The sequence below is a fragment of the Haliotis rubra genome, unplaced genomic scaffold (assembly GCF_003918875.1).
Source record: "Haliotis rubra isolate DU_JTF1 unplaced genomic scaffold, ASM391887v1 Scf49, whole genome shotgun sequence".
Taxonomy (NCBI): domain Eukaryota; kingdom Metazoa; phylum Mollusca; class Gastropoda; order Lepetellida; family Haliotidae; genus Haliotis; species Haliotis rubra.
Genome location: NW_025767179.1, coordinates 1474188 through 1496516, shown reverse-complemented (window position 1 = coordinate 1496516; position 22329 = coordinate 1474188). Strand labels below are relative to the sequence as shown.

At 40.2% G+C, this 22329-nt stretch overlaps 1 protein-coding gene and 1 long non-coding RNA gene across 2 annotated transcripts in view; both read right to left on the bottom strand.

Annotated features, from left to right (window-relative positions):
* The window catches only part of LOC124291293 (WASH complex subunit 2-like), a 57878-nt gene extending 40337 nt beyond the window's left edge, over positions 1-17541 (bottom strand). Inside the window, exons 1-16 of the mRNA XM_046728268.1 lie at positions 17462-17541; positions 14983-15093; positions 14572-14664; positions 14033-14104; positions 13065-13127; positions 12123-12296; positions 11818-11908; positions 10883-10944; positions 8170-8250; positions 5527-5691; positions 4930-5056; positions 4411-4482; positions 3725-3837; positions 1382-1405; positions 1290-1350; positions 1056-1118 (exon numbers count right to left, since the gene is read on the bottom strand). Of these exons, the coding sequence (XP_046584224.1) occupies positions 1056-1118; positions 1290-1350; positions 1382-1405; positions 3725-3837; positions 4411-4482; positions 4930-5056; positions 5527-5691; positions 8170-8250; positions 10883-10944; positions 11818-11908; positions 12123-12296; positions 13065-13127; positions 14033-14104; positions 14572-14664; positions 14983-15093; positions 17462-17521 (1432 nt within the window). The 5' untranslated portion in view covers positions 17522-17541. The remainder of the gene's footprint in view (positions 1-1055; positions 1119-1289; positions 1351-1381; positions 1406-3724; positions 3838-4410; positions 4483-4929; positions 5057-5526; positions 5692-8169; positions 8251-10882; positions 10945-11817; positions 11909-12122; positions 12297-13064; positions 13128-14032; positions 14105-14571; positions 14665-14982; positions 15094-17461) is intronic.
* A 2838-nt stretch (positions 17542-20379) lies between these two features.
* LOC124291355 lies at positions 20380-21521 on the bottom strand. The gene is made up of 2 exons (XR_006902195.1): positions 20895-21521; positions 20380-20792 (listed from the first exon to the last, which is right to left on the bottom strand). It is a non-coding gene; the product is annotated as an uncharacterized LOC124291355 (long non-coding RNA).
* Positions 21522-22329: the final 808 nt, after the last annotated feature.

Sequence of the window (22329 nt, the reverse complement as noted above, 5' to 3'; positions counted from 1 at the left end):
CTCAAACAATCCAAAATCTCTCAATCACTAATTACAGTACAACCAGAAATTATTGAGAATTTAAGATCGTAATTTTTATTTTGTTTTCACTCATTACTCACGTATTAAATGTGAATATTAGCCGCACATCACTCCAGATTCAAAGACAGGTGAACAGTTAGTATTTTGTCAAGTCACCGTGGGCAGCAATGCAGGCTTCAATGCGGAGGGGCATACTACTGATCAAAGAAGTTAGAAAGTCGTGGTCCACTTCGGACTGTACTTTGGGCCCTGGTACAAAGGTTTTTCAGTTTGTTTGGTCCAGAATTTCAGTGTATTAGGAAACAGCCACACAGAACTTTCATCTGAGAAAATCACATTGTCCCAGTTCAAATTTCTATGCTGTAAGCACCAGTTCAACCTTCGCTTCTTTGTTCAGGTTTCATGATCGGTGATGGAATTCCTCGACTTTTCTGCCAACCCATTGCATGCAGCTCAGTTCTAATTGTCTCCTTACAGACAGCCACAGTTCCTCTATCAATCATATCCAGCCTTAAGTTTTCTAAACTCCTTCGTTTGTTTTTAGAAACTAGAAAACCAAGCCGCCTCCTGTCACCGACAGTCAATTTTCTGGGCCTACCTGGTGCTCAATGCCATATCTATTTGCAATATTTTTCAAAACACGATAAACAGTGGACAAAGGGATGCCTGTTCTACTTGAAATCACTTTAGCTGATCTGATGTCCTTGTTATAACACTCTAAAATCAACTTTCTTTTCTCTAAATCATCCATACTGAGGATCACTGAAAATGTCGTCTGCTAGCAAGTAAACAAAGGGGGATAACTCTTTACAAACTAATGAAAAAGGATTAACGGAGTTGTCTCTCTTGAATGAAACCAAGCACTTGATAGCTGGTCAAGGTTGTTTATACTAGAAATCCAATTAAACATATTCCTAAAATTCTTAATAATTTCTGGTCATACTATATAATATCAACATTTAACACTTGTTCCAATTGTTGATGACAAGACAACAGTTATAAGTACTTTATACACTCTCACGCCTTGGCCTCACCTCCAAATATGGACACAGCTCCTTTGGGTAGTTTTTTCCCACTCGCTGTCCTGGGTCTGATTTCTGGCAAAAGGTTTAACTTGAATTAATCTCTGATATTTTTAACCAAGAACTCCATTGTTTTAAAGTTTGTGAGCATGTAAAATCTACACAAACACAAATCAATCATTTTTAACAATTCCAAATTCTGACACCATTGATAGTATGGACAAGGTACTTGAAAATTACTCCTACCTTTAACTGGTTCTTCCTCTTCTTCTTCCTCCTCAGATTCCTGCACTACCTTCTTCTTGGACTGTTTCCAAACAGGCCTTCCTGGGTGGCTGCTCTACGTCATCAAACAGGCCACCCTGAAGGACACAGCAGCCATGACACACATGGTCTAACAAACACACAGCAGTCATGACACACAGGGTCTAACAAACACACAGCAGCCATGACACACATGGTCTAACAATCACACACAGCAGCCATGACACACAGGGTCTAACAGCCAACACACACAGTCTGGCCATGACACATATGGTCTAACAAACACACAGCAGTCATGACACACATGGTCTAACAAACACACACACAGCAGTCTTAACAAACATGAGTCACACATGGTCTAACAAACACACAGCAGTCATGCCACACATGGTCTAACAAACACACAGCAGTCATGACACACATGGTCTAACAAACACACAACAGCCATGACACACATGGTCTAAACAAACACACAGCAGCCATGACACACATGGTCTAACAAACACACAGCAGCCATGACACACATGGTCTAACAAACACACAGCAGTCATGACACACATGGTCTAAACAAACACACACAGCATGACACACATGGACACATGGTCTAACAAACACACAACAGTCATGACACACATGGTCTAAACAAACACACAACAGCCATGACACACAGGGTCTAACAAACACACAGCAGCCATGACACATATGGTCTAACAATCACACAGCAGCCATGACATACATGGTCTAACAAACACACAGCATTCATGACACACATGGTCTAACAAACACACAACAGTCATGACACACATGGTCTAAACAAACACACAACAGCCATGACACACAGGGTCTAACAAACACACAGCAGCCATGACACATATGGTCTAACAAACACACAGCAGTCATGCCATGACACACAGGGTCATAACAACAAACACATATGGTCTAATAAACACACAGCAGTCATGGTCTAACAAACACACATGGTCTAACAAACACACAGCAGTCATGACAACACATATGACACACATGGTCTAACAAACACACAGCAGTCATGACATACATAGTCTAACAAACACACAGCAGTCATGACACACATGGTCTAACAAACACACAACAGCCATGACACACAGGGTCTAACAAACACACATGGTCTAACAAACACACAACAGCCATGACACACATGTTCTAACAAGCACACAGCAGCCATGACACACATGGTCTAACAAGCACACAGCAGCCATGTCACACATGGTCTATCAAGCACACAGCAGCCATAAACACACATGGTCTATCAAGCACACAGCAGCCATAAACACACATGTTCTAACAAGCACACAGCAGCCATGACACACATGGTCTAACAAACAACAGCACACAGCCAGACCATGGTCTAACAAACACACAGCAGGTCTATCAAGCACACAGCAGCCAGGACACACATGGTCTAACAAACACACGACAGCTATGACACACATGGTCTAACAAGCACACAGCAGCCATGAAACACATGGTGTAACAAGCACACAGCAGCCATGTCACATATGGTCTATCAAGCACACAGCAGCCATGGCACACATGGTCTAACAAGCATCCTTACAGTAATGTTACAACATCAGAGGCTTGTTTAGCAAGCTCTGATCTTGAGTGTTTGTAGAACTGTGTACCCATATTGAAACAAAGACACAAGTGGTGTATCATCGGGCAACAGACTTTTTATGAAATACACATCTGTGAGTCAAGCCTCAAACCGATCCCATGTAGGTTCAGATGGTAAAATGACTTCAAGTGCCTCATACAAAGGCATGGGCTGCATATTCCCCAGGGAGCAGGGAATGAATTTAAAGTTTACATTGATCCATTGACTGGTGTAATAATAATCTAGCACCATGAATCTTTACTTGGTGAATGGACTGTTATTATTAGGGCTTTAATGATGCATCGAAATATCGATGGATTGCAAATGTTGAGTCTCTGACAGCAGCTATTCAATGGTAGAAATGAAAAACTATCGCTGCATCAATAGTATGTATGACTATAAAGAGTTTAGTAATTGACTTCTGTTGATAAATGTGCAGCGCAAAATACAGGAAGTACCATATTCGTTCAATTTCATTTAGAGTTATCTGCCCCTGTTACCTCTTAAACAAACTTGTACTGGGTATCAAGTTCCTTGTCAGTTATTAAAAGAGACTGAAACTACTTTAGTTTGTTTTTATTTCATATAAACTATACATTCATTTGGGAAATGACTTCAAATGGGACAATTCAATGAGAATTTTTTTTATTGCAATAGTAATATTGCAATAGTTGGTCACAAAAGACTATCGCTGTTGCAATAGAATATTGCAATAGTTGTTTCCCCCTCAATAGTCACTAATTAGTATCACACATGTACTTGTGCCCTTGTATTCCCTACTCACCGAGTCGTCCTGGTCTTCGTCGAACAACCCCGTGCTGCTGGTGAACAATCCCCCCGACTTCCCGAACGGAGTGTCGTCATCCTCCTCACCACCACCAGGAGCACTGAACAGATCTGAAACACATAGTAGGAACTAGAGTTCTTTACTTTTGGTTATTATAGTATGCTGCAAAGGAGCTATTGCAATATTCAAACTCTATGTCTTACATAGCCATATCAACCTCTTCACACTCTTGGCAGCCTGTACATATTCATGGCAGCTGATGCATATTCATGGCAGCTGATGCATATTCATGGCAGCCTGACATTTAAGCACACCAATAGCACATTGCCACTGAATCATGATCATGATGATGTTAGCTAGGGTGTGAACTATTTAGTGATGGGTCTCTCGGCCATCCAGTCTCCTACTGCTCAGAGGGTGTTACTGTGAACAGCAGCACAGGGAATTCACTCAACAGTCAAATTCGTTTCCATATTCACCTATTCCTGCCATCTTAGAGCTGATAGATATTCCCAGCATATGTCACATTCCAGCACTCAATAAATGCAGAAAATAACACAACTCACTAAAGTCTTTTCTCGGTAACATGAATACATCTGAAAGTGACTGGAAAGGGATGACAACAGGAACTGAGAATAACTAGCAGTGAGTCCTACACTATTAACACATTAAACTGTACCAACTTTTATCATCAGCCTTGACATGCTTTGCTTTTGTCTTGTGTTTCTTTTCTTTCTTCCCTGACTTCTTCTTAGCTGCAATAAAAACATATTTTCTAAGCATCACCAGGACATACATAAGGCCTAACCAGTTCAGTTTTGCTTGGTTTACAGTTCAGCAAACCTTAAAAATAAAAAGGGTCCTGGCTTTGAAAAATCAGAAAATAAATGAAGTCAGAAAAATAGCAGTTTTTATATTTCCATCTGTAGAATATACCTGAGACAAAATGAAAATGAAATACTGCTCTCTGATTAGAGATCTAAACCCTGATTTTTTTAAAAGCACCTCTAGATCCCAGTCAGTCTTTAAGGTGATTGAGGAAATCATTTAATAAATAAAATATTTTGACCTACCAGCCAAATTTTCACGATCAACATCCGCAACCGCATCCCCCATCCCCAAAACTGCCCATGTTAACGTGTATAAACTAGATACACATGGTAACCCATGTACCACTGTCACATAGATATTCTCTAACACACCTGTCTGTTTGGGTTGTTCTTCCACCTCCTGATCTGCATCATCATCATCGTCATCAACAACAGGTGAGGGTTTGGGGACAGCAGCTCCTATTCTGGCAGCTAACTCAGAGGCAAAGTCACGACCACCCTAGAATGTTAAAAACACATTCCTGTCACATCAAACCTCAGCCCAAACTATTCATAAGGTCACTAAGGAATACTCTATGATGGCTCCCTGGATGATGGTACTGACTACGGCAAAATATTAAAGTTTAGCCTAGCCTAATTAAATCAGTAAATGGCAAACATATCATCTCATGGCAGTTTGAGCTTGACATGAACCTCTGACTTCATCAATGCAGACCAGTTTGGTTGTTTGTAAAATATGATCTGTTTTCATAAGCAACACATCAAATGTTGATTTGATTGAAAGAGATAAACATAACTGTCTTCGAGTCATGTGAGTGACCCTAATCCTGACAGTCTTCAGTGGATGTTTGCCTTCACTTGTTATTCATGAAGACCATCCACAAACCAAATCTAAACCCTTCAATCCTTGTTCAGCCTTCAAAGTTTATACCTGATGATGATGATGATGATGATGATGATGATACTCACAGCAGGAGCAGCAGGTTTCTCTGTGTCTTCCTCATCGCCCTTCTCCTCCTCTGAGCTGGTTCCCTCCTCACTCGTCTCTTCATCATCGTCGCTGTCTTCATCAGCACGCTTCTTGGGCTTACTGCTGAACATGTCTTCATCACTCTCCTCATCATCATCCTCACTCTGATGACATAACACACACCTCATACATATACTCCAAGCAAACATAAAACATTTGGTGTAAACATGCAATACTCCATATATGGCAATATCGTACATGAAACACAAGACAATTGGCAAAATCACCTGATAGATGGACTTCCATCAAATATAAACCATTAAAATAGATTTCCATCAAACATTAAACACTTAAATAGACTTGTATCAAATATGAAACACTTAAAACAGACTTTAATCAAACATGAGACATTTAATATCTGTACGCCTAACAAACAGAGACATGACAGAACACACAAATATTGCCCATTCTCCAATCAAACTAGAGGTTGGAACAGTCAATACGAATCTGAATTAGGCATGAGGTAACTGAAAAGGCATGCACAGATATCCCCCACTGTAACCATGGTAACCCATGCACATTAGCAGTCAGCTGACAGATTGTCTCTGATACCATTACAACACCATGAAAGCATTTCATGCACAACACTGGGAACCTGCTGCAATAACTAAAGTGAAACCCCATTAGTCTGAATCAGATCCCCCTGAAACTCCATTGGTCTGAATCACATCCCCCTGAAACCCCATTAGTCTGAATCACATCCCCCTGAAACTCCATTGGTCTGAATCACATCCCCCTGAAACCCCATTAGTCTGAATCACATCCCCCTGAAACTCCATTGGTCTGAATCACATCCCCCTGAAACCCCATTAGTCTGAATCACATCCCCCTGAAACTCCATTGGTCTGAATCACATCCCCCTGAAACTCCATTAGTCTGAATCACATCCCCCTGAAACTACATTAGTCTGAATCACATCCCCCTGAAACTACATTGGTCCAAAATGCATCGTCCCTGAAACCCCATCAGTCCACAACACATCAGCCTTCAAACCCCATTTATCTGAAACATGTCAGCCTTCAAACCCCATTAGCTTGAACATAGCCTGTCCCTTAGCAAACCCTTCCCCTCAGCAAACCCTTCCCCTTAGCAAACCCTTCCCCCTTAGCAAACCCTTCCCCTTAGCAACCCTTCCCCTTAGCAAACCCTTCCCCTTAGCAAATCCCCTTCCCTTAGAAAACCCTTCCCCTTAGCAAACCCTTCCCTTAGCAAACCCTTCCCCTTAGAAAACCCTTTCCTCTTAGCAAACCCTTCCCTCTCAGCAAACCCTTCCCCTTAGCAAACCCTTCCCTTAGAAAACCTTCCCCTTAGCAAACCCTTCCCCTTAGCAACCCTTCCCCTTAGCAAACCCTTTCCCCTTAGCAAAACCCTTCCCTTAGAAAACCCTTCCCCTTAGCAAACCCTTCCCCCTTCAGCAAACCCTTCCCCCTTAGCAAAACCTTCCCCCTTAGCAAACCCTTCCTTCCCCTTAGCAAACCCTTCCCCTTAGCAAACCCTTCCCCTTAGCAAACCCTTCCCCTTAGCAAACCCCCTTCCCTTAGAAAACCCCCCCTTAGCAAACCCTTCCCCTCAGCAAACCCCTTCCCCTTAGCAAACCCTTCCCCTTTAGAAAACCCTTCCTTCTTAGCAAACCCTTCCCCTCTTCCCTTCAGCAAACCCTTTCCCTTAGCAAAACCCTTTCCTTAGCAAACCCTTCCCCTTAGAAAACCCTTCCCCTTAGCAAACCCTTCCCCCTTAGCAAACCCTTCCCTTAGCAAACCCTTCCTTAGCAAACCTTTCCCTTAGCAAACCCTTCCCCTTAGCAAACCCTTCCCCCCTTAGCAAACCCTTCCCCTTAGCAAACCCTTCCCCTTAGCAAACCCTTCCCCTCAGCAAACTCTTCCCCTTAGAAATGATGCTTCTCATATGTGCCAATGTTTCCTAGAACCCCACTATTTGACTAATCAAAGCAATTAAAACCAGGGGTGCATTGCAAACTGCCAGTTTATTGCAAGTGTTTTGCTCTGGTTTGACCTCCACTGATGTCATGAATTTCACAATTCTATTGCACATATGAAAGACTAAAAATGTTCTGTGGACACTAAAATCCTTAAGAACATTGAGTGTTAGCTAGGAAACCAGTAGACTGCACTATCAGTGATGTTAGCATCTATATTTACATTCTATATACCATAGACACAAGTGGTGTGTGCACATGTCTGGGACAGCCACTCTCCTGGGTCCCGACCCACAAATGTTTATGGCGCTAAGACATTCGTAAGCCTATGATAAACTATAGAGTTACGACAGGTTGTACCGTTACATCGGGACCCAGCCTAATAAACTGTCCCCGTAGAGCTAAGTGGAGGCCAGTATCAGGAAAAGACACTATTCTACCCATGCTAACTACAACACATTGTGTTAATCATACAGACAAGAAACGTAAGACCACCAATGGAACATAACTGACCATAAACATCCGAAAATATTACTGTGAAACAATGGATTCTATAATTCTTCCACAAGTATTTAACAAAAATAAAATAAAATGTTCATGTAACAGTAAAATGGTCAGTTAAAAAAATGACAAAGACAAGTTCTACCTCTGTTTCATCAGAGTCGTCCGACACACGGGTGGCACGACGGGCCCTGTTTATCTTCTTCTCCTCAAGCTCGGAATCGGACTACACAAGTAAAACATGCATAAGCTGAGGTACAGCAGCAGGTTGTCGTAGGGAAGCTAGCTCATTGTGGGAGTAGTACATGACTTGGCAACATTCAGTAGGATTCAACCTGACCTCAATGTTTCAATATTGAATCTAATGTGAATCATATATCACTGAATGAATCTGGGTCGATGTTTTCGTGGATTGTTCCTTGGCATTCTGGTTCTCCATTACACAAAGCAATCTCAGTACTATGACTGACTTCCCTCTCCAAATATAGACTACAATAACAGTAACAAACAGTGGCATCTCTAGGACTGACCGTTACCCCGACTGACGACAGTCACAACCCAGTAACAGTCCCAGCCCCACCTAGGCTTTAGTGGTGTAATGACGTGATTGTACAGTATTGTTATACTGCACTCATGAGCCCATTTCTGGTGTTCCCCATTGTGATTTGGCTGAAATATTGTACAAAGCGGCTTAAATCTAAACTCACTCACTAGGCTCATGAAACAACACATCAGTTAGAACTTATGCATCATAATATATGATTTGTTATATTACAAGGTCTACTGATGTAAAACATGTGAATAATAACAGACACTGTTCAAGAATGAGTTTATGCATATTCTTTTATGCATTCTTTTATGCATTTTATTTCCCACTTGGCTCTGAACAGCAGGATGTGCAGTGTCCCCAAGCTTATATGTTTCTCCCTGCAATTTCCCTTCTGAAGCATGAAATGAAATGATTAAGGACTGTGATTCACCCACAAAATGGAAGAGAATATGAACTTTGAAAAAGAAGTAGTGTATTGTGATATGAATTGCATCACACTCATCTTAAAAGGATACATATCCCATGGGCCTCACCATGTCGTTACACCTCTAATACCTGTCAGATAATCATAGCCTCATGTCTGTCCCTACTCAAAAACCTTAGCTTTCCAAGCCACATTATAAAATCATGAAGGTCACATCTCCAACTGTTTTCATTCCAATCCAATAACAGACATAACAGTCATTGCACTAAGTTTGCCTTGTGGTGTGAAGGTCATTTGTCATGAAGTGGTAAGTAGACACAGAATATAGAACAAACTCTAGCTGTATGTTAACAGTTATATCTCCTGGATCATGAGGATGATGCTAAAACACATGCATATAGAAACATGTCCAGTAATACTCAGGGGTGGAAATAACTTTTAAATTGCTAGTGTACTCCGGTACAGTGGCACATGTAAAATCACTTGCCCTGATAATTATTCCACTATACCGGACGTTTTCTTGTTGATTTTTAAAATAAACAACATAATTAATATTGGAAAGTCAGTGATATACAGTGTGATATACAAATTTGCTTGCCCGACAGTAAGAAACACTGGACTCGGGCGTCGGGCAATGGGTTATTTCCACCCCTGATACTATACAAATACTGTTGTAAAGAACAAATACACATACATGCAAATTCACACCCATTACATACATTATTTCTACATTACAGAATAAGGTAAGGATTATAACATTAATGATAAAAACTCCTATTAGCACTAAGTACATGGATTAAATGTTACAAAAACACATTCTTGTTAGAAGCAGCATGCATGCATATGTTAGTAATAAATGTCCGCTCCATCAGCTCCAGGCGATGACATAAACATGACTTAATGCACCTGCCTTAAAGTAAGTATAAACTGGTGTACAAATTTCATCCATCCATTAAGAATAACACTAGTATTCATTCATTCATCCATCCATCCATTCATTCATATTGGTTAAGCAGGGCTCTAGATAACTTTTGGGGGTGTGAGTGTACTTACACATCATATTGCAAGTGGAGGTGTACTGAGAATTTGGCTAAAGTATCCTACATGTTTTTGTGTGAGCGAATTGGTGATGTGGTTTGTCTGGACGATTCAGTGATCACTATTTCCAACCATGTATTTGTATTTGAAGTCCCCATGAGAAATAACTGAGCGATGGTGTGATCGCTGAAATGTCAGGTCTGACTGGATATAAATAGGAACAGTGTAGTTTTTAGCCAATCGAAAAATAGTGGTTAATATCGTTGCATAGCAACCAAGGGTTTCCTACTGTCGGGGTTTATATCATGTGTAACTCCTGGTTGTTTTACAAAAGAAACTTGACAAGTATTTATCATACATAGATTTCCATTTGCACGATATGGAAATTAAATGTTAGACGCGAGCAAAGGTATTTATAAATACCGACGTGAAATCTTATCGATGTCGTACTTAATTGATTTTGACTCCATTCACCTGTCATAGCCCTGGTTAAGAATAACAGTAGTCATTATAGATAATCATTGGAATATGTGAAAATTGGTCGGGACAATTGGGATCCCTGTAACTGACTGCTCAAACAAGGTTCACTTGTCACCAAACAGCATCTCACACCTTTGTACCATACATTTTTAATTCTTCAAAATTAACAGACAAGTGACCAATTGATTATTTAACTGGCCCTTACTAATCAATACTTAATCTTCTCAGACACACAGTCATCCATTTGACACATAGGCCACCATACAGACATTATTCGGAGCATGACTTCCTGGACGCTACAACGGTTGTCATGTGTCAACTACACAGGGAGGTTACATCTACCTCTAGCACAAGCGATAAACTCACCTCTGTCTCGGAGCCCTCAGCCTCACTCTCGCTGATGCTGCCATGATCTGTCTCCTCTCCTCCTGTTGTTCCAGACCAAGACAGATGGAAATGAAAAGCATGAATGAGATTAAAAGATAATTTTTCAAATGACATCATTTTTGTTGAAGCAGTGATGAAAGTAATATGTGTACTTGTCTTTCAAAGCTTCATGTACAGAAAATATTCCAGTTATATGATTACACCCTGTAAATAGTCAAGACTGAGAACTACAGAATCCATTGAATGTTATTGTATTTTTACAATGACAAGCCATCAAATCAGTGAGTGAGTATGGTTTTACACCGCTTTTAGCATTACTCCACCAATATCACGGCGAAGGACACCAGAAATGGGCTTGACACATTGTACACATGTTGGGAATCGAACCCAGACCTTTGGCATGATAAGCAGATGCTTTAAGCTCTAGGCTACCCCAACGCCCCTCCATCAAATAAGGGGGTGGTGGGGTAGCCTAGTGGTTAAAGCGTTGGCTCGTCACGCCGAAGACCCGGGTTCGAATCCCCACATGGGTACAATGTGTGAAGCCCATTTCTGGTGTCCCCGGCAGTGATGTTCCTGGAATATTGCTAAAAGCGGCGTAAAACCAAACTCAGTCAGTCAATCAGTCCATCAAATAAGTCATCAAGCTTGACCATCCAGTCAACTAAGTTGCACCTTACAACCATGGGTTACGATCACGCCATTCTGACCTGCAAACCCCTACGCATACGAAACGTTTCCTTCAAAAGTTATTTCAGCTATCTAATATTGTCTGTATTGCTGACATTATCGGGGGGACTAGACATTATGTCTGACGTAGAAGAGCATTAAATGGGTGAAAAGATCCAATGACTAGGGGTGGATATTAAGCTTGTTCAGAATGCAGGATTCATATCTTGATGTGATGTACCCACCTGAGACATCCTCCACGAGACCAACATTATCATCCTCCAGGAACCCTGGGCTGCCGATCAACAAAGGCAGGTAGCGGGTCACGTATGGATCCTGTGCAGAATTTTCACAAATTATTATGGAAACATTCACAGCACTAACACTCAGAATTGATTCAAACTTCACACTTCAAAAACACCAGTTAACAATAGTTATGAATTAAGAATACTACAAGGATGAGACAAGGCCAGTTCAAAGAAATGATTACATCCTGGCTATCTTCCAAAGACATCAAATCCCATGGTGTGATTGTTTCCGCCTGTCTCACCTTGGCCTCCAGGATGGGATCTGCTCGGTACCCCCCTTCCTCGTCCTCTGATTCAGAATCACCAATGTTGGTTTCCAGTCTCTCAAAGGCCTCATCTATGACATTTGTGCCATATCGAAGGGCCTCTGTCACTTTAGGTATCAGCTCTGCTTCACGCTGCTCTCTGGTCTTCTCCTTGAATAGATCATACATCACAGATACATACATGTGGTACACAGGGGCGGTTCCCGGATTTTGGAGTAGGGCGGATGCTGTGCACATAAATCATGAAGTCCAAGCTCCAGGAATTTTTGTCTTGAGGGAAAAGGAGTAGGGGAGGGTGTTGTTTGTCCACTTTTAACCCAGAAATGTTAACATGATCAACAAAATGGAAACATGAGACTGATTGTTTCGGAAACGCACACAAACAGATGTGTGATAGACATGATACTGTGATGAAAACCCATAAATAAACCATCAGAAAGCATTATTTTACACAAAAAATACACCAGATACATGGCAACTTTTTAGAGTCCTAAGCTCAGTTTTAGGTGAACTTGCTACTTCTACATTTCAATTATGTTAATTAATACAAATTTCCATTCAATGTCCTATAGTATAACTAGGAGAAACCTCAGGCACATGTTGTCCCATAACCACACACAAGTGCAGTTGATACATTACAAGAAAAACCCTCATATTTCCTGCATGTTTATAATTGATTCTGTGGGGTCCCCTCATCATCCAGTTTTGGGCATCAAGGGTAAAATCCTGACAATCATTGCATTCAGCTTCCTACTCATGTGGTCCCCCTCATCTGTTTTGAGAAATTACATTGCTCAGCTTCCTACTCATTCTCAGATACAATTCAAATTCAAACACAGTATTTTAAGCACTTCCTTCTGTCCACTGAACTATTCATCTTATTCTAATTAGACTATGACTCCCAGAACGCCCACTAACCTCGTGATCTGGCTTCTTTTCCTCTTCGTGGTCAGCATTACTAACATCCTCATCATACACTCTCTGCAGCAGAAACAGAATACATCCACAAGTCTGTGTACAGGATTTAAAGGTGGACCAATATGAAGACATGCATTATTTTGAAGGATAACATCTTTATTGTTTATGATCATGCTAAATGACATTTCTTTCAGGGCTTCTATGTTCCTTTTTCATTAAGTGTAGCAAGCATAATTAAGGTAACATTATTTAAGCAATAAAGATGTTCCTCTATGTCTTTATATACATACAGTAGGCACACAGTATATATACACAGACAGGGTGGAAATAACCCACGTCCCGATGCCCGAGTCCAGTGTTTTATTCATGTCGGGCAAGCAAATTTGTATATAACACTGATGTCCAGTTGACTTTCAATGTTAATTATGTTCTTTATGTAAAAATCAACAAACAGCTGGTATAGTGGAAAAATTATCAAGGCAAGTGATTTTACATGTGCCACTGTACGGAGTACACTAGCAATTTTAAGGTTATTTCCACCCCTGACAGAATCCATGCAAATAATAAACGGAAAGCCTGCATACACACACAAACAGAGGGAAGTTTGAGATAAATCCTGATTTGAACACTATCTCCGCTACATCTTGGCCTGTCAGTGTCAGTTAAAACAGCCTAGGGGAGACAAATGGCCGACATGTATCATTTCTGAAAAACCTAGGTCGGCAGATCCTTGCAGGGTGAGACAACACTGCTCAGCAAACTGTGGTGACTCATATGACAGCCATGAGTGTCACAAGTGCCCCCTAGTAAGTAAATACACATGGCAAATATCTACATATATTTGTCAACATATATTATACCACGGATTCAATGAGAAATGAAGACTTCAGATTAGTATAAATATAACAGGTACTTTGAAAAAGAACATCATTCATTTGTTTTCTCTTACAGAATTACAGTAAACTTACATTTTCCACAAACTGAGTATTGGCCAGCATAATGAAGTCATTGAAGACATTGTTGACTCGAACGCCAGTCAGCTGTGGAAGACAAATGTTTCAGTTTCTTGTCACAAGTATGCTGTGAACCTCTGACATACAAACATGGAAGTAGTTTAAACTTTGTTAGTTAAAGATGAAAGCTAAGTTCCAAGTTCAAATGACAGTACACAGCTGAGTGATGAGCAGATACTTGGATACTGTCAATGTGGAAGTAGCTTAAAGATAGCATCAGCAGTGATAAGTAGTTGGGTTATTCAGTTTCAATATTACAAGGAACTAATACTATCAAATACTCAATATGTTTGGTTCCAAGCTCAATCTTGCCCAGTTACATCTGCATGTAACCAAAGTCTTTATAAAAAACGGAATAGCTATCTGTGATGAAACCTTGGCAAAGCAACTCATGCTGCCCATACTTCAGCATGTTCATTTGAAATGGTTGTCACAATGTCAGTGCTGAAGTTTGACATCGTCACATTCATGATTAACTCTGATAGAGTACTTACCTTGGCCTCATGTACAAGGCCATCCACTTCCTTCCCGATCTCGTGTGTTCGAGAGATCACCTTCTGGGAGAATTCCTGGAGGTACTGAAGCAGCTGCAACAGGGGACCGGAGTTGGTATGCTTCTGTTCTTTTATCATGGTTAGAATTAAACAGGAAACCAGCAACAACTTTGGAAACCCACAATGACCTAATTCACATTTTGTGGCATAAAAAGCTGAAGTTCATTCTGCATCTACTCAATATCCTCAAATTACCATTTGAGTCTGTTTTAGGTATGTTTTAAAAAATCTTGATCATGAACAGTTGACATGGTTGAAATGTTTTAAAAAGTACAAGAATGGCAATGGCAAAATTGAAGTGTAAATCATTTGGAAGGATAAAGAACATTCAACCATCAGCATTCATCTTACCCCTGCATCCCCAGCTAGTGACCAGTTGTTGGCCTCCTTTCTCATCTCTCCCACGGTCCATGGTCGCTCCCAAGATTGGACCCCACCCTCAGCGGCCGGTACACTTGCAGTCTGTAATATTTCAATTCCTCAGTATTGGCATTGTGAGATCAAATCAAATTAAATCAAATGTGTGATGTGTCACTTCACTGTATTACAACGATTCTGTGGCCAAAGACAGTGTTTGAATTATATGCAATATTCTAAGATGCTTCGGTGAAAGATCAAAGGCGCCGACAGTACTTTATCAGACGATAATGTGCACTTTTTGCATTACGTCACAACGTAATGCCATTCTAGTCTGCCACCTCGTAAACAAACAATTTTGCATTATGTCACAATGTAAGCGACGTCACGATGCATGTCCGTTGCCATCGCCTCGTTCAGCCTCCTACAGTAAACTACTCCGTTCAGGGTGAAAGTGTGCTTTATTACACTATACATGATGGTAGAGCGAACTGTATTTCTTAAATCCTGCGATATAATCCATGTCACCCAGTATCCTTATATGGTCATTCATTACAAGAAGAGTTAATTCAGCACTGTTTCTGACTACCATTCCTACATGTGTACTGGAATAAAAAAAAAGAAAAATGCACTGTCTACAAAACACTTGCTCTATACATGCTATGACCATGATAACCATTATTACTATGATTATATTGAAAATCATACCTGTCATTATAACCATACCCAAATGACCTTTTTGGTCAAATTGTATTACAATAAAATGAACTTTTATCATTGACTTAATGTCGTCCACAGGAATACAATATCTTAATTCACAAGCATGTAGAAAGATATTTCTCCCTGTAAACTGACAAGTTTAGATTTTTCATGTCCATTTATGAATGCATTAGTTGATATATTCAGAGATGAATGTAGAGGGATAGAAATTCAATTATTTGGAAGCAGTGAGCGAAATAGTTTCCAAATTTTGCTAGCCAGTCAGGCTAGCTATGCCTGGAAGCTACTAGTCCTAAAAATAATTCACTAGTCCGAAATGTGAACGTAGACATGGGTTTCATCATTAAGCTACTGATATGATGAACATTTTTATCAGGCCATAATCATGCATGATTTAAAAGTGTGTTATAACTTAACAAGTTGGAGAGAGTGATATATTTACAAAATTACCCAGTCGGGCCAGTCGGGCCAGTGACTGTGGAGATTTACTGGCCCGACTGGATTTTTACTAGCCACAGGCTAGTGGGCCAGTGGCTATTTCGCACACTGTTTGGAAGTGTGCCACAGTGCACCAGACAGATAATTCAGGTGCGTCTTTGTTGATCCAGTTAAACTTAAAACATCACAACAAGTCAATGTATATCAGTAACCATGATATAAACCTGTAAACTTGAGAGTTGAATTTCCTGTTCAGCTTCATTTTTCCTAGGCCCACAAATTAAGAAACCCGCAAACTATGTTATCATACAAAACAGGATTTCCTACTATGCAATGGCGTTCAAGATGGCCATGCCCATGTGAAGCTATGACTATGAGATTGAGAGTGCAACAGATAAACAGTTTGATGGGGTGAAAAAGTCGGTTTTGAGTCATTTCAGACAGTGAAATTTATCACATTTTCAATTAAATAAATCATGGCATGTATAATTTTTATAAATTTAAACATGCCACCTGGGCATATTGAAAGTATTTCACATATGTAACGTGGTCCATGTTGTTTCATGACTTCCTCTGTAAATACCCTCCATGAGTAGTCACATACACAGGTTATTTGAATGATTGAATGTACCCTAAATAACCAGAAGCCGTCATCATGGAACTATTAAGTAGCCAGTGCCAGATCTGTGAAGGCGTTGTTCAAATGGTTTGTCAACATTGGTTCATATGTTATTCAATGCTGCACCCAGCAACATTCCAGCCATATGGCGACAGTCTTAAATAATAGAGTCTGGACCAGACAATCCAGTGATCAACATCATGAGCATCGATCTACACAACTGGGACTTTTATCAACAATGCCTTGACATATTAGTATATTATGCATATGATGAGACTGATAATAGGCCAGGCAAATGTTGAGGAATTGTATATTGTCTATATGAATAGTCACATACAGTAGTCAGTATTTGTTTATTCTTTAGCTTGGAACCGAAAGAACTTCAGCTGCACCCTTCAACGTTGACTCAAACACGATGTAAGGGTCTGCAGAGTTCAGTCACGACAAATACGCCAGGCAATATTTTTATTTCACACACTGGCAAGAGACAAACACGATTCAATACGCGTCACGAGCGTAATACTCAAGCCCTTATCGGTGACTCTGTTTGGCAATATGACAAGACAGGACTCCATGCCACCTCAAGACAACTAGCATACCGATACGCCATGAGTACGGTGTGATTCTGATCAAGGCTTGTACCCAAAGTACCGTCACCCCCCGAAGCTTCATATATTTTCACTCTGCAGTGTTTACCTGTGCCGTGGTTCCCTCTGTGTACTCCCCTTCGCCTGTGGGAGGTGCGGGCGGCGCCATTTTGAATTAAGTGTCATGTGATTCTCCTTAAACTTCCGGTTTTGTTATTGTTGACGTCTTATGTAAGGTGGAGATTACAGGTTCGAATCGTTGAAAAATATGATATGATAACCAAGAAATAATATCATAACTTTACATACTTGTATTCCTCTATTCATAATTCATACGTAGTAATATATTTATTTTTAAATATTCCCTTTATTCTTTTCAATAAATGCAATGTCTGTTATATTTGCAATTACACTTTCTCAGTGAAATACACGCGATGGGATTCGAACACTTTCAGAATGAGGCACTTAATCGCCAGCAAACAAGGTCAGTGATCCACTCCGCAGCTTCCACTAAAATTGAAGCCTGTTAACTGGCAGACTAACCCAAATCACACCCTTTGTGTACTCCCCTGACAAGTATAAAGTTGCAGGGGCCCCATGACCGATATATAGCCATGAATGACATTTTGCGACAGCTGTGGTGGCTCAGTGGGTTGGGTCTAGTGTGGATTCGAATCTCGGGTGGGACCTCAAAATGTTCAAGAATCTGTACTAAATGAGAAAGTGTAATCCCAATATACTATTTAACATGTTAATTCACTTGGCCACTTTCAAACAGAAATATTTATAACAGAAATATTTTGTAGATGGGGAATTAGTTGCAGTGATATTGCTCCCAAATATACAGCGATCAGGAGATACTCAGAAACGCCTCCACAAAGCAATCTCTACAGGCCGAGCTCATGACACCAAGGGACATAACTCGTGAATGCTCAACGCTCAATGCATCCGCCTATTGGTTTAAACCACTTCAACGTACATGTCGAGGGATGGATAAACTAACCTTTCTAGAGTTCATGTTACATGTACAAAGTCCAGTGCCGACTGCTGTGTGATACTGACAGGCAGTGCATCTGGGCGTAGATTTTCGAAGCTCTCTTAGCGCTAAGATAGTCGTAAGTGCCATACATTAGCATTAACTTACGACCATCTTAGCGCTAAGAGAGCTTCGAAAATCTACGCCCTGTTCTGTTACATTAAAGAGTCACATTTTAGACCAACTATATTGTGTTAAATGTCTAAACCTGTATATGCACTTCCGACTGTTGTGTTACATGCTGTGTTCCGAATTTTTGTGTACAGAGTTGGTATGTTACAATATAAAGACAATGTGTATAGTGTAGTAGGTCATGTCGACTATTGTGCTGCATGTACATTAAGTTCAGTAGGTCATCGACTATTGTGCTGCATGTACATTAAGTTCAGTAGGCCATGTCAACTGTTGTGTTGCATGTACATAGTTCAGTAGGCTATGTCAACTGTTATGCGACATTTACATAGTCCAGTAGGCCATGTCGACTATTGTGCTACATTTATAGTTCAGTAGTTCATGTCGTCTGTAGGCCATGCATGAACAAAGTTCAGTAGGTCATGTCGATTGACATAGTTCAGTAGGCCATGTCAACTGTTGTGTTGCATTTACATAGTTCAGTAGGTCATCTGTTGACTATTTGCTGTTCACAGGTACCGAGTTCAGTAGGCCATGGCGACAGGAATTGTCCTACAGTTGCGCCATAGTACCTAGTTCAGTAGGCCATGTCGACTATTGTGCTACATTTATATAGTTCAGTAGGCCATGTCGACTGTAGTGCTACATTTACATAGTTCAGTAGGCCATGTCGACTATTGTGCTACATTTACACAGTTCAGTAGGCCATGTCAGAGGCCATGTCGTCTGTAGTGTTACATGAACATAGTTCAGTAGGTCATCTCGACTATTGCGCTACATGTACCTAGTTCAGTAGGCCATGGCGACAATTGTCCTACAGTTTATAGTTCAGTAGGGCTGTAGTGTTGCATGAACAAAGTTCAGTAGGTCATGTCGACTGTTGTGTTGCGTGAACATAGTTGTAGGTTGCGTGTTGTGTTAGTTAGTTCAGTAGGCCATGTCAACTGTTGTGTTGCATGTACATAGTTCAGTAGGCTATGTCAACTGTTGTGTTGCATGTACATTGTTCAGTAGGCCATGTCACTGTTGTGTTGCATGTACATAGTTCAGTAGGCTATGTCAACTGTTGTCCTACATTTAAATTGTTCAGTAGGCCATGTCGACTAGTGTGCTACATTTACATAGTTCAGGAGGCCATGTCGTATGCACGGTGTTGCATGAACATAGTTCAGTAGGCCATGTCGACTGTTGCGCTACATTTTACACAGTTCAGTAGGCCATGTCGACAATTGTCCTACATTTTATAGTTCAGTAGGCCATGTCGTCTGTAGTGTTGCATGAACATAGTTCAGTAGGCCATGTCGTTCTATAGGCCATTGTTCGAGGCCTGTTGCGCTACATTTACACAGTTCAGGAGGCCATGTCGACAATTGTCCTACATGTCTACTGTTGTTTACATAGTTCATTTGGCCATGCCGACTGTTGTCCTAGTCACTGTTGTCCTTGTACATAGTTTAGTAGGCCATGTCATGTCGACATTAGGCCAATCCTCAACGCTTCCATGTCGTAGCCAACTCAACGCTTCCTGTAAACTAACAACTAGTCTCTGAAATGAACATGTTTTACAGAAAAAAAAGTTCATAGTAAAAAATAAAACATATAATGAAAGGAGCCCTGAGACTTTCTTCATTTTCAGAAGCTGTGGAAATCCAGACTTGCCACATTTTATAGACTTGCGTGGGCTTGCTTGGATATATTTGCTTCTGGGTCTGTATGACAGACCACGCTTTGTGGAACGGTGCAATGAATAACACGTACCTCTGATTGTGTTGACTGTCGGCCAGTGCTCACCTGGCTTTGAGTTAGTTAACTATATATATATACATATCCGTTAAACATACAATCAACAAAAATACTCTTCCCAGAACAGTTTATTTACAGGTAACAATGGTAACGATATCTAACAAATCATGCAGTAAAAGCACTATAAATCTATAACAAAAAAAAGAAAACAATATAAACTGAAGTAGCTACGATAATATACCTCTTATATATCTGCAATGGCAATGAAAAGCGAAACAAAATATATTTAAGAAAGAAAACAAGTTCTAAAAATCAACGTAATACGAAATACCCTTGTCTTTATAGTATTACCAAATACAACACCATTGCCAGACCATCTAGGCCTCTCTCCTCTATTCAAATCTAATCCAAAACGGATTACGATTCATGTCCAAAATATTGTTTCGAATGTAATTATGACAACAAAATACGAGATAAATAATCATATTAAACACAGCATGACTTGTGGAAATAGTAATACCTAGTGTACCTAACCACACGTGTATTTGGTTACACTGTGATGAACAAAATACGAGATAAATAATCATATTAAACACAGCATGACTTGTGGAAATAGTAATACCTAGTGTACCTAACCACACCTGGATTTGGTTACACTGTGATGAACACGTTCATGATTACACGGTCCAGGGCACGTTGGTAATAAGTACAAACAAAGTGTTGTTAATCCGCACAGGTGAATAGTGTTTTAGAAATGAAACATACTCTAAGGGTGTGCTGCGGCGTAGCAAAGAATTCTCTCATACAACCATCGTAATCTTTCACGATGACAAACAATACTAGACAATATAAAAATACAATTTACAATAAAATATTAGTATCTGTAGCAACATATACACAATATGATAGTTGTATCTAACGACATATCTGTCTAGGATAAGGACTTCTATTTATTCAGCTAGTCACAACTAGCTCCGAACAGGGCAATGTAGAAGGCACGACGCTGTACATATGAACTTTGTGACCCTGTTCTGTTCACATTGTAAGAATCCTTTTAACTCTAATGTTGCAGTCATAACCCATGGCGCTATCAATGGGGCAATCTTGGGATTCGAACCTGGACTGTGTGGGTTGCAAGAGAACACATCTACGTCAAAAACCCTATTGTGTTGTCAACGCAAACGTTACACTCTTCACAGGTCATAGTATCGATGCATATATCTGCTTTTAAGGCGCATTTAATTAATATCGAAAACTCAACAAAAATAATGTCTTTCAGTGGCATTTATTTCTGCTTTTGTTACTGGCGTCTCTCACTAAACGTTTCGAGCGCAGGTCCCTTCATCAGGTGAATCAGTTAATCGATAATATGAAGGGACCTGGAAACGTGAGAGAAATCAACATCAAAATAGAAAAAATATAGATAGGACCGTGATATAATTGAAACGTTTTTAAGGCCACAAAACCGTCGCATTGTTCCAAAAGGCCCCGCGTGTAGTTGTTTGTGAACATCTACACTACAGCTGTTAATGCAATACTGGCACAGTGCCCGGCCTCTCTGTTGCCAAGTCAGGGCGGTATGACATTCTAGGTGATGCATCTCACTCTGTCACTGGCTATGGTAATATTAATTTCACATAAACGGATTGTTAATAATCAATATACACCATGCACTGTTTCGGTCTGGTTATCGCTGCTTATAAATAGATGGTGACAATCGATTGCGTTTAATATGATTGGATACACGTTAACTGCAATGAATGTCAAGCATTACGCTATATATCTATCGTCATATCATTATGCAGTCAAAACATTTAGTTTAGGCAAAAGTAACTTCAATCATGTTCACCTATATTATGTTGTGGTTTCTGTAAAACATAATTTAAGATTTCCAATTTTGCTTTAAAAAATGTACTGGTATTTTTTGGTTGAATGTTTTAGCACATACTGGTGTTTCGTTGGGTTGAATGGTAAGGTGTACTGGTATTTTGGGTGTTGAATGGTAAGATGTACTGGTATTTCATTGGGTTGAATGGTAAAGTGTGCTGGTATTTGAGGGGTTGAAT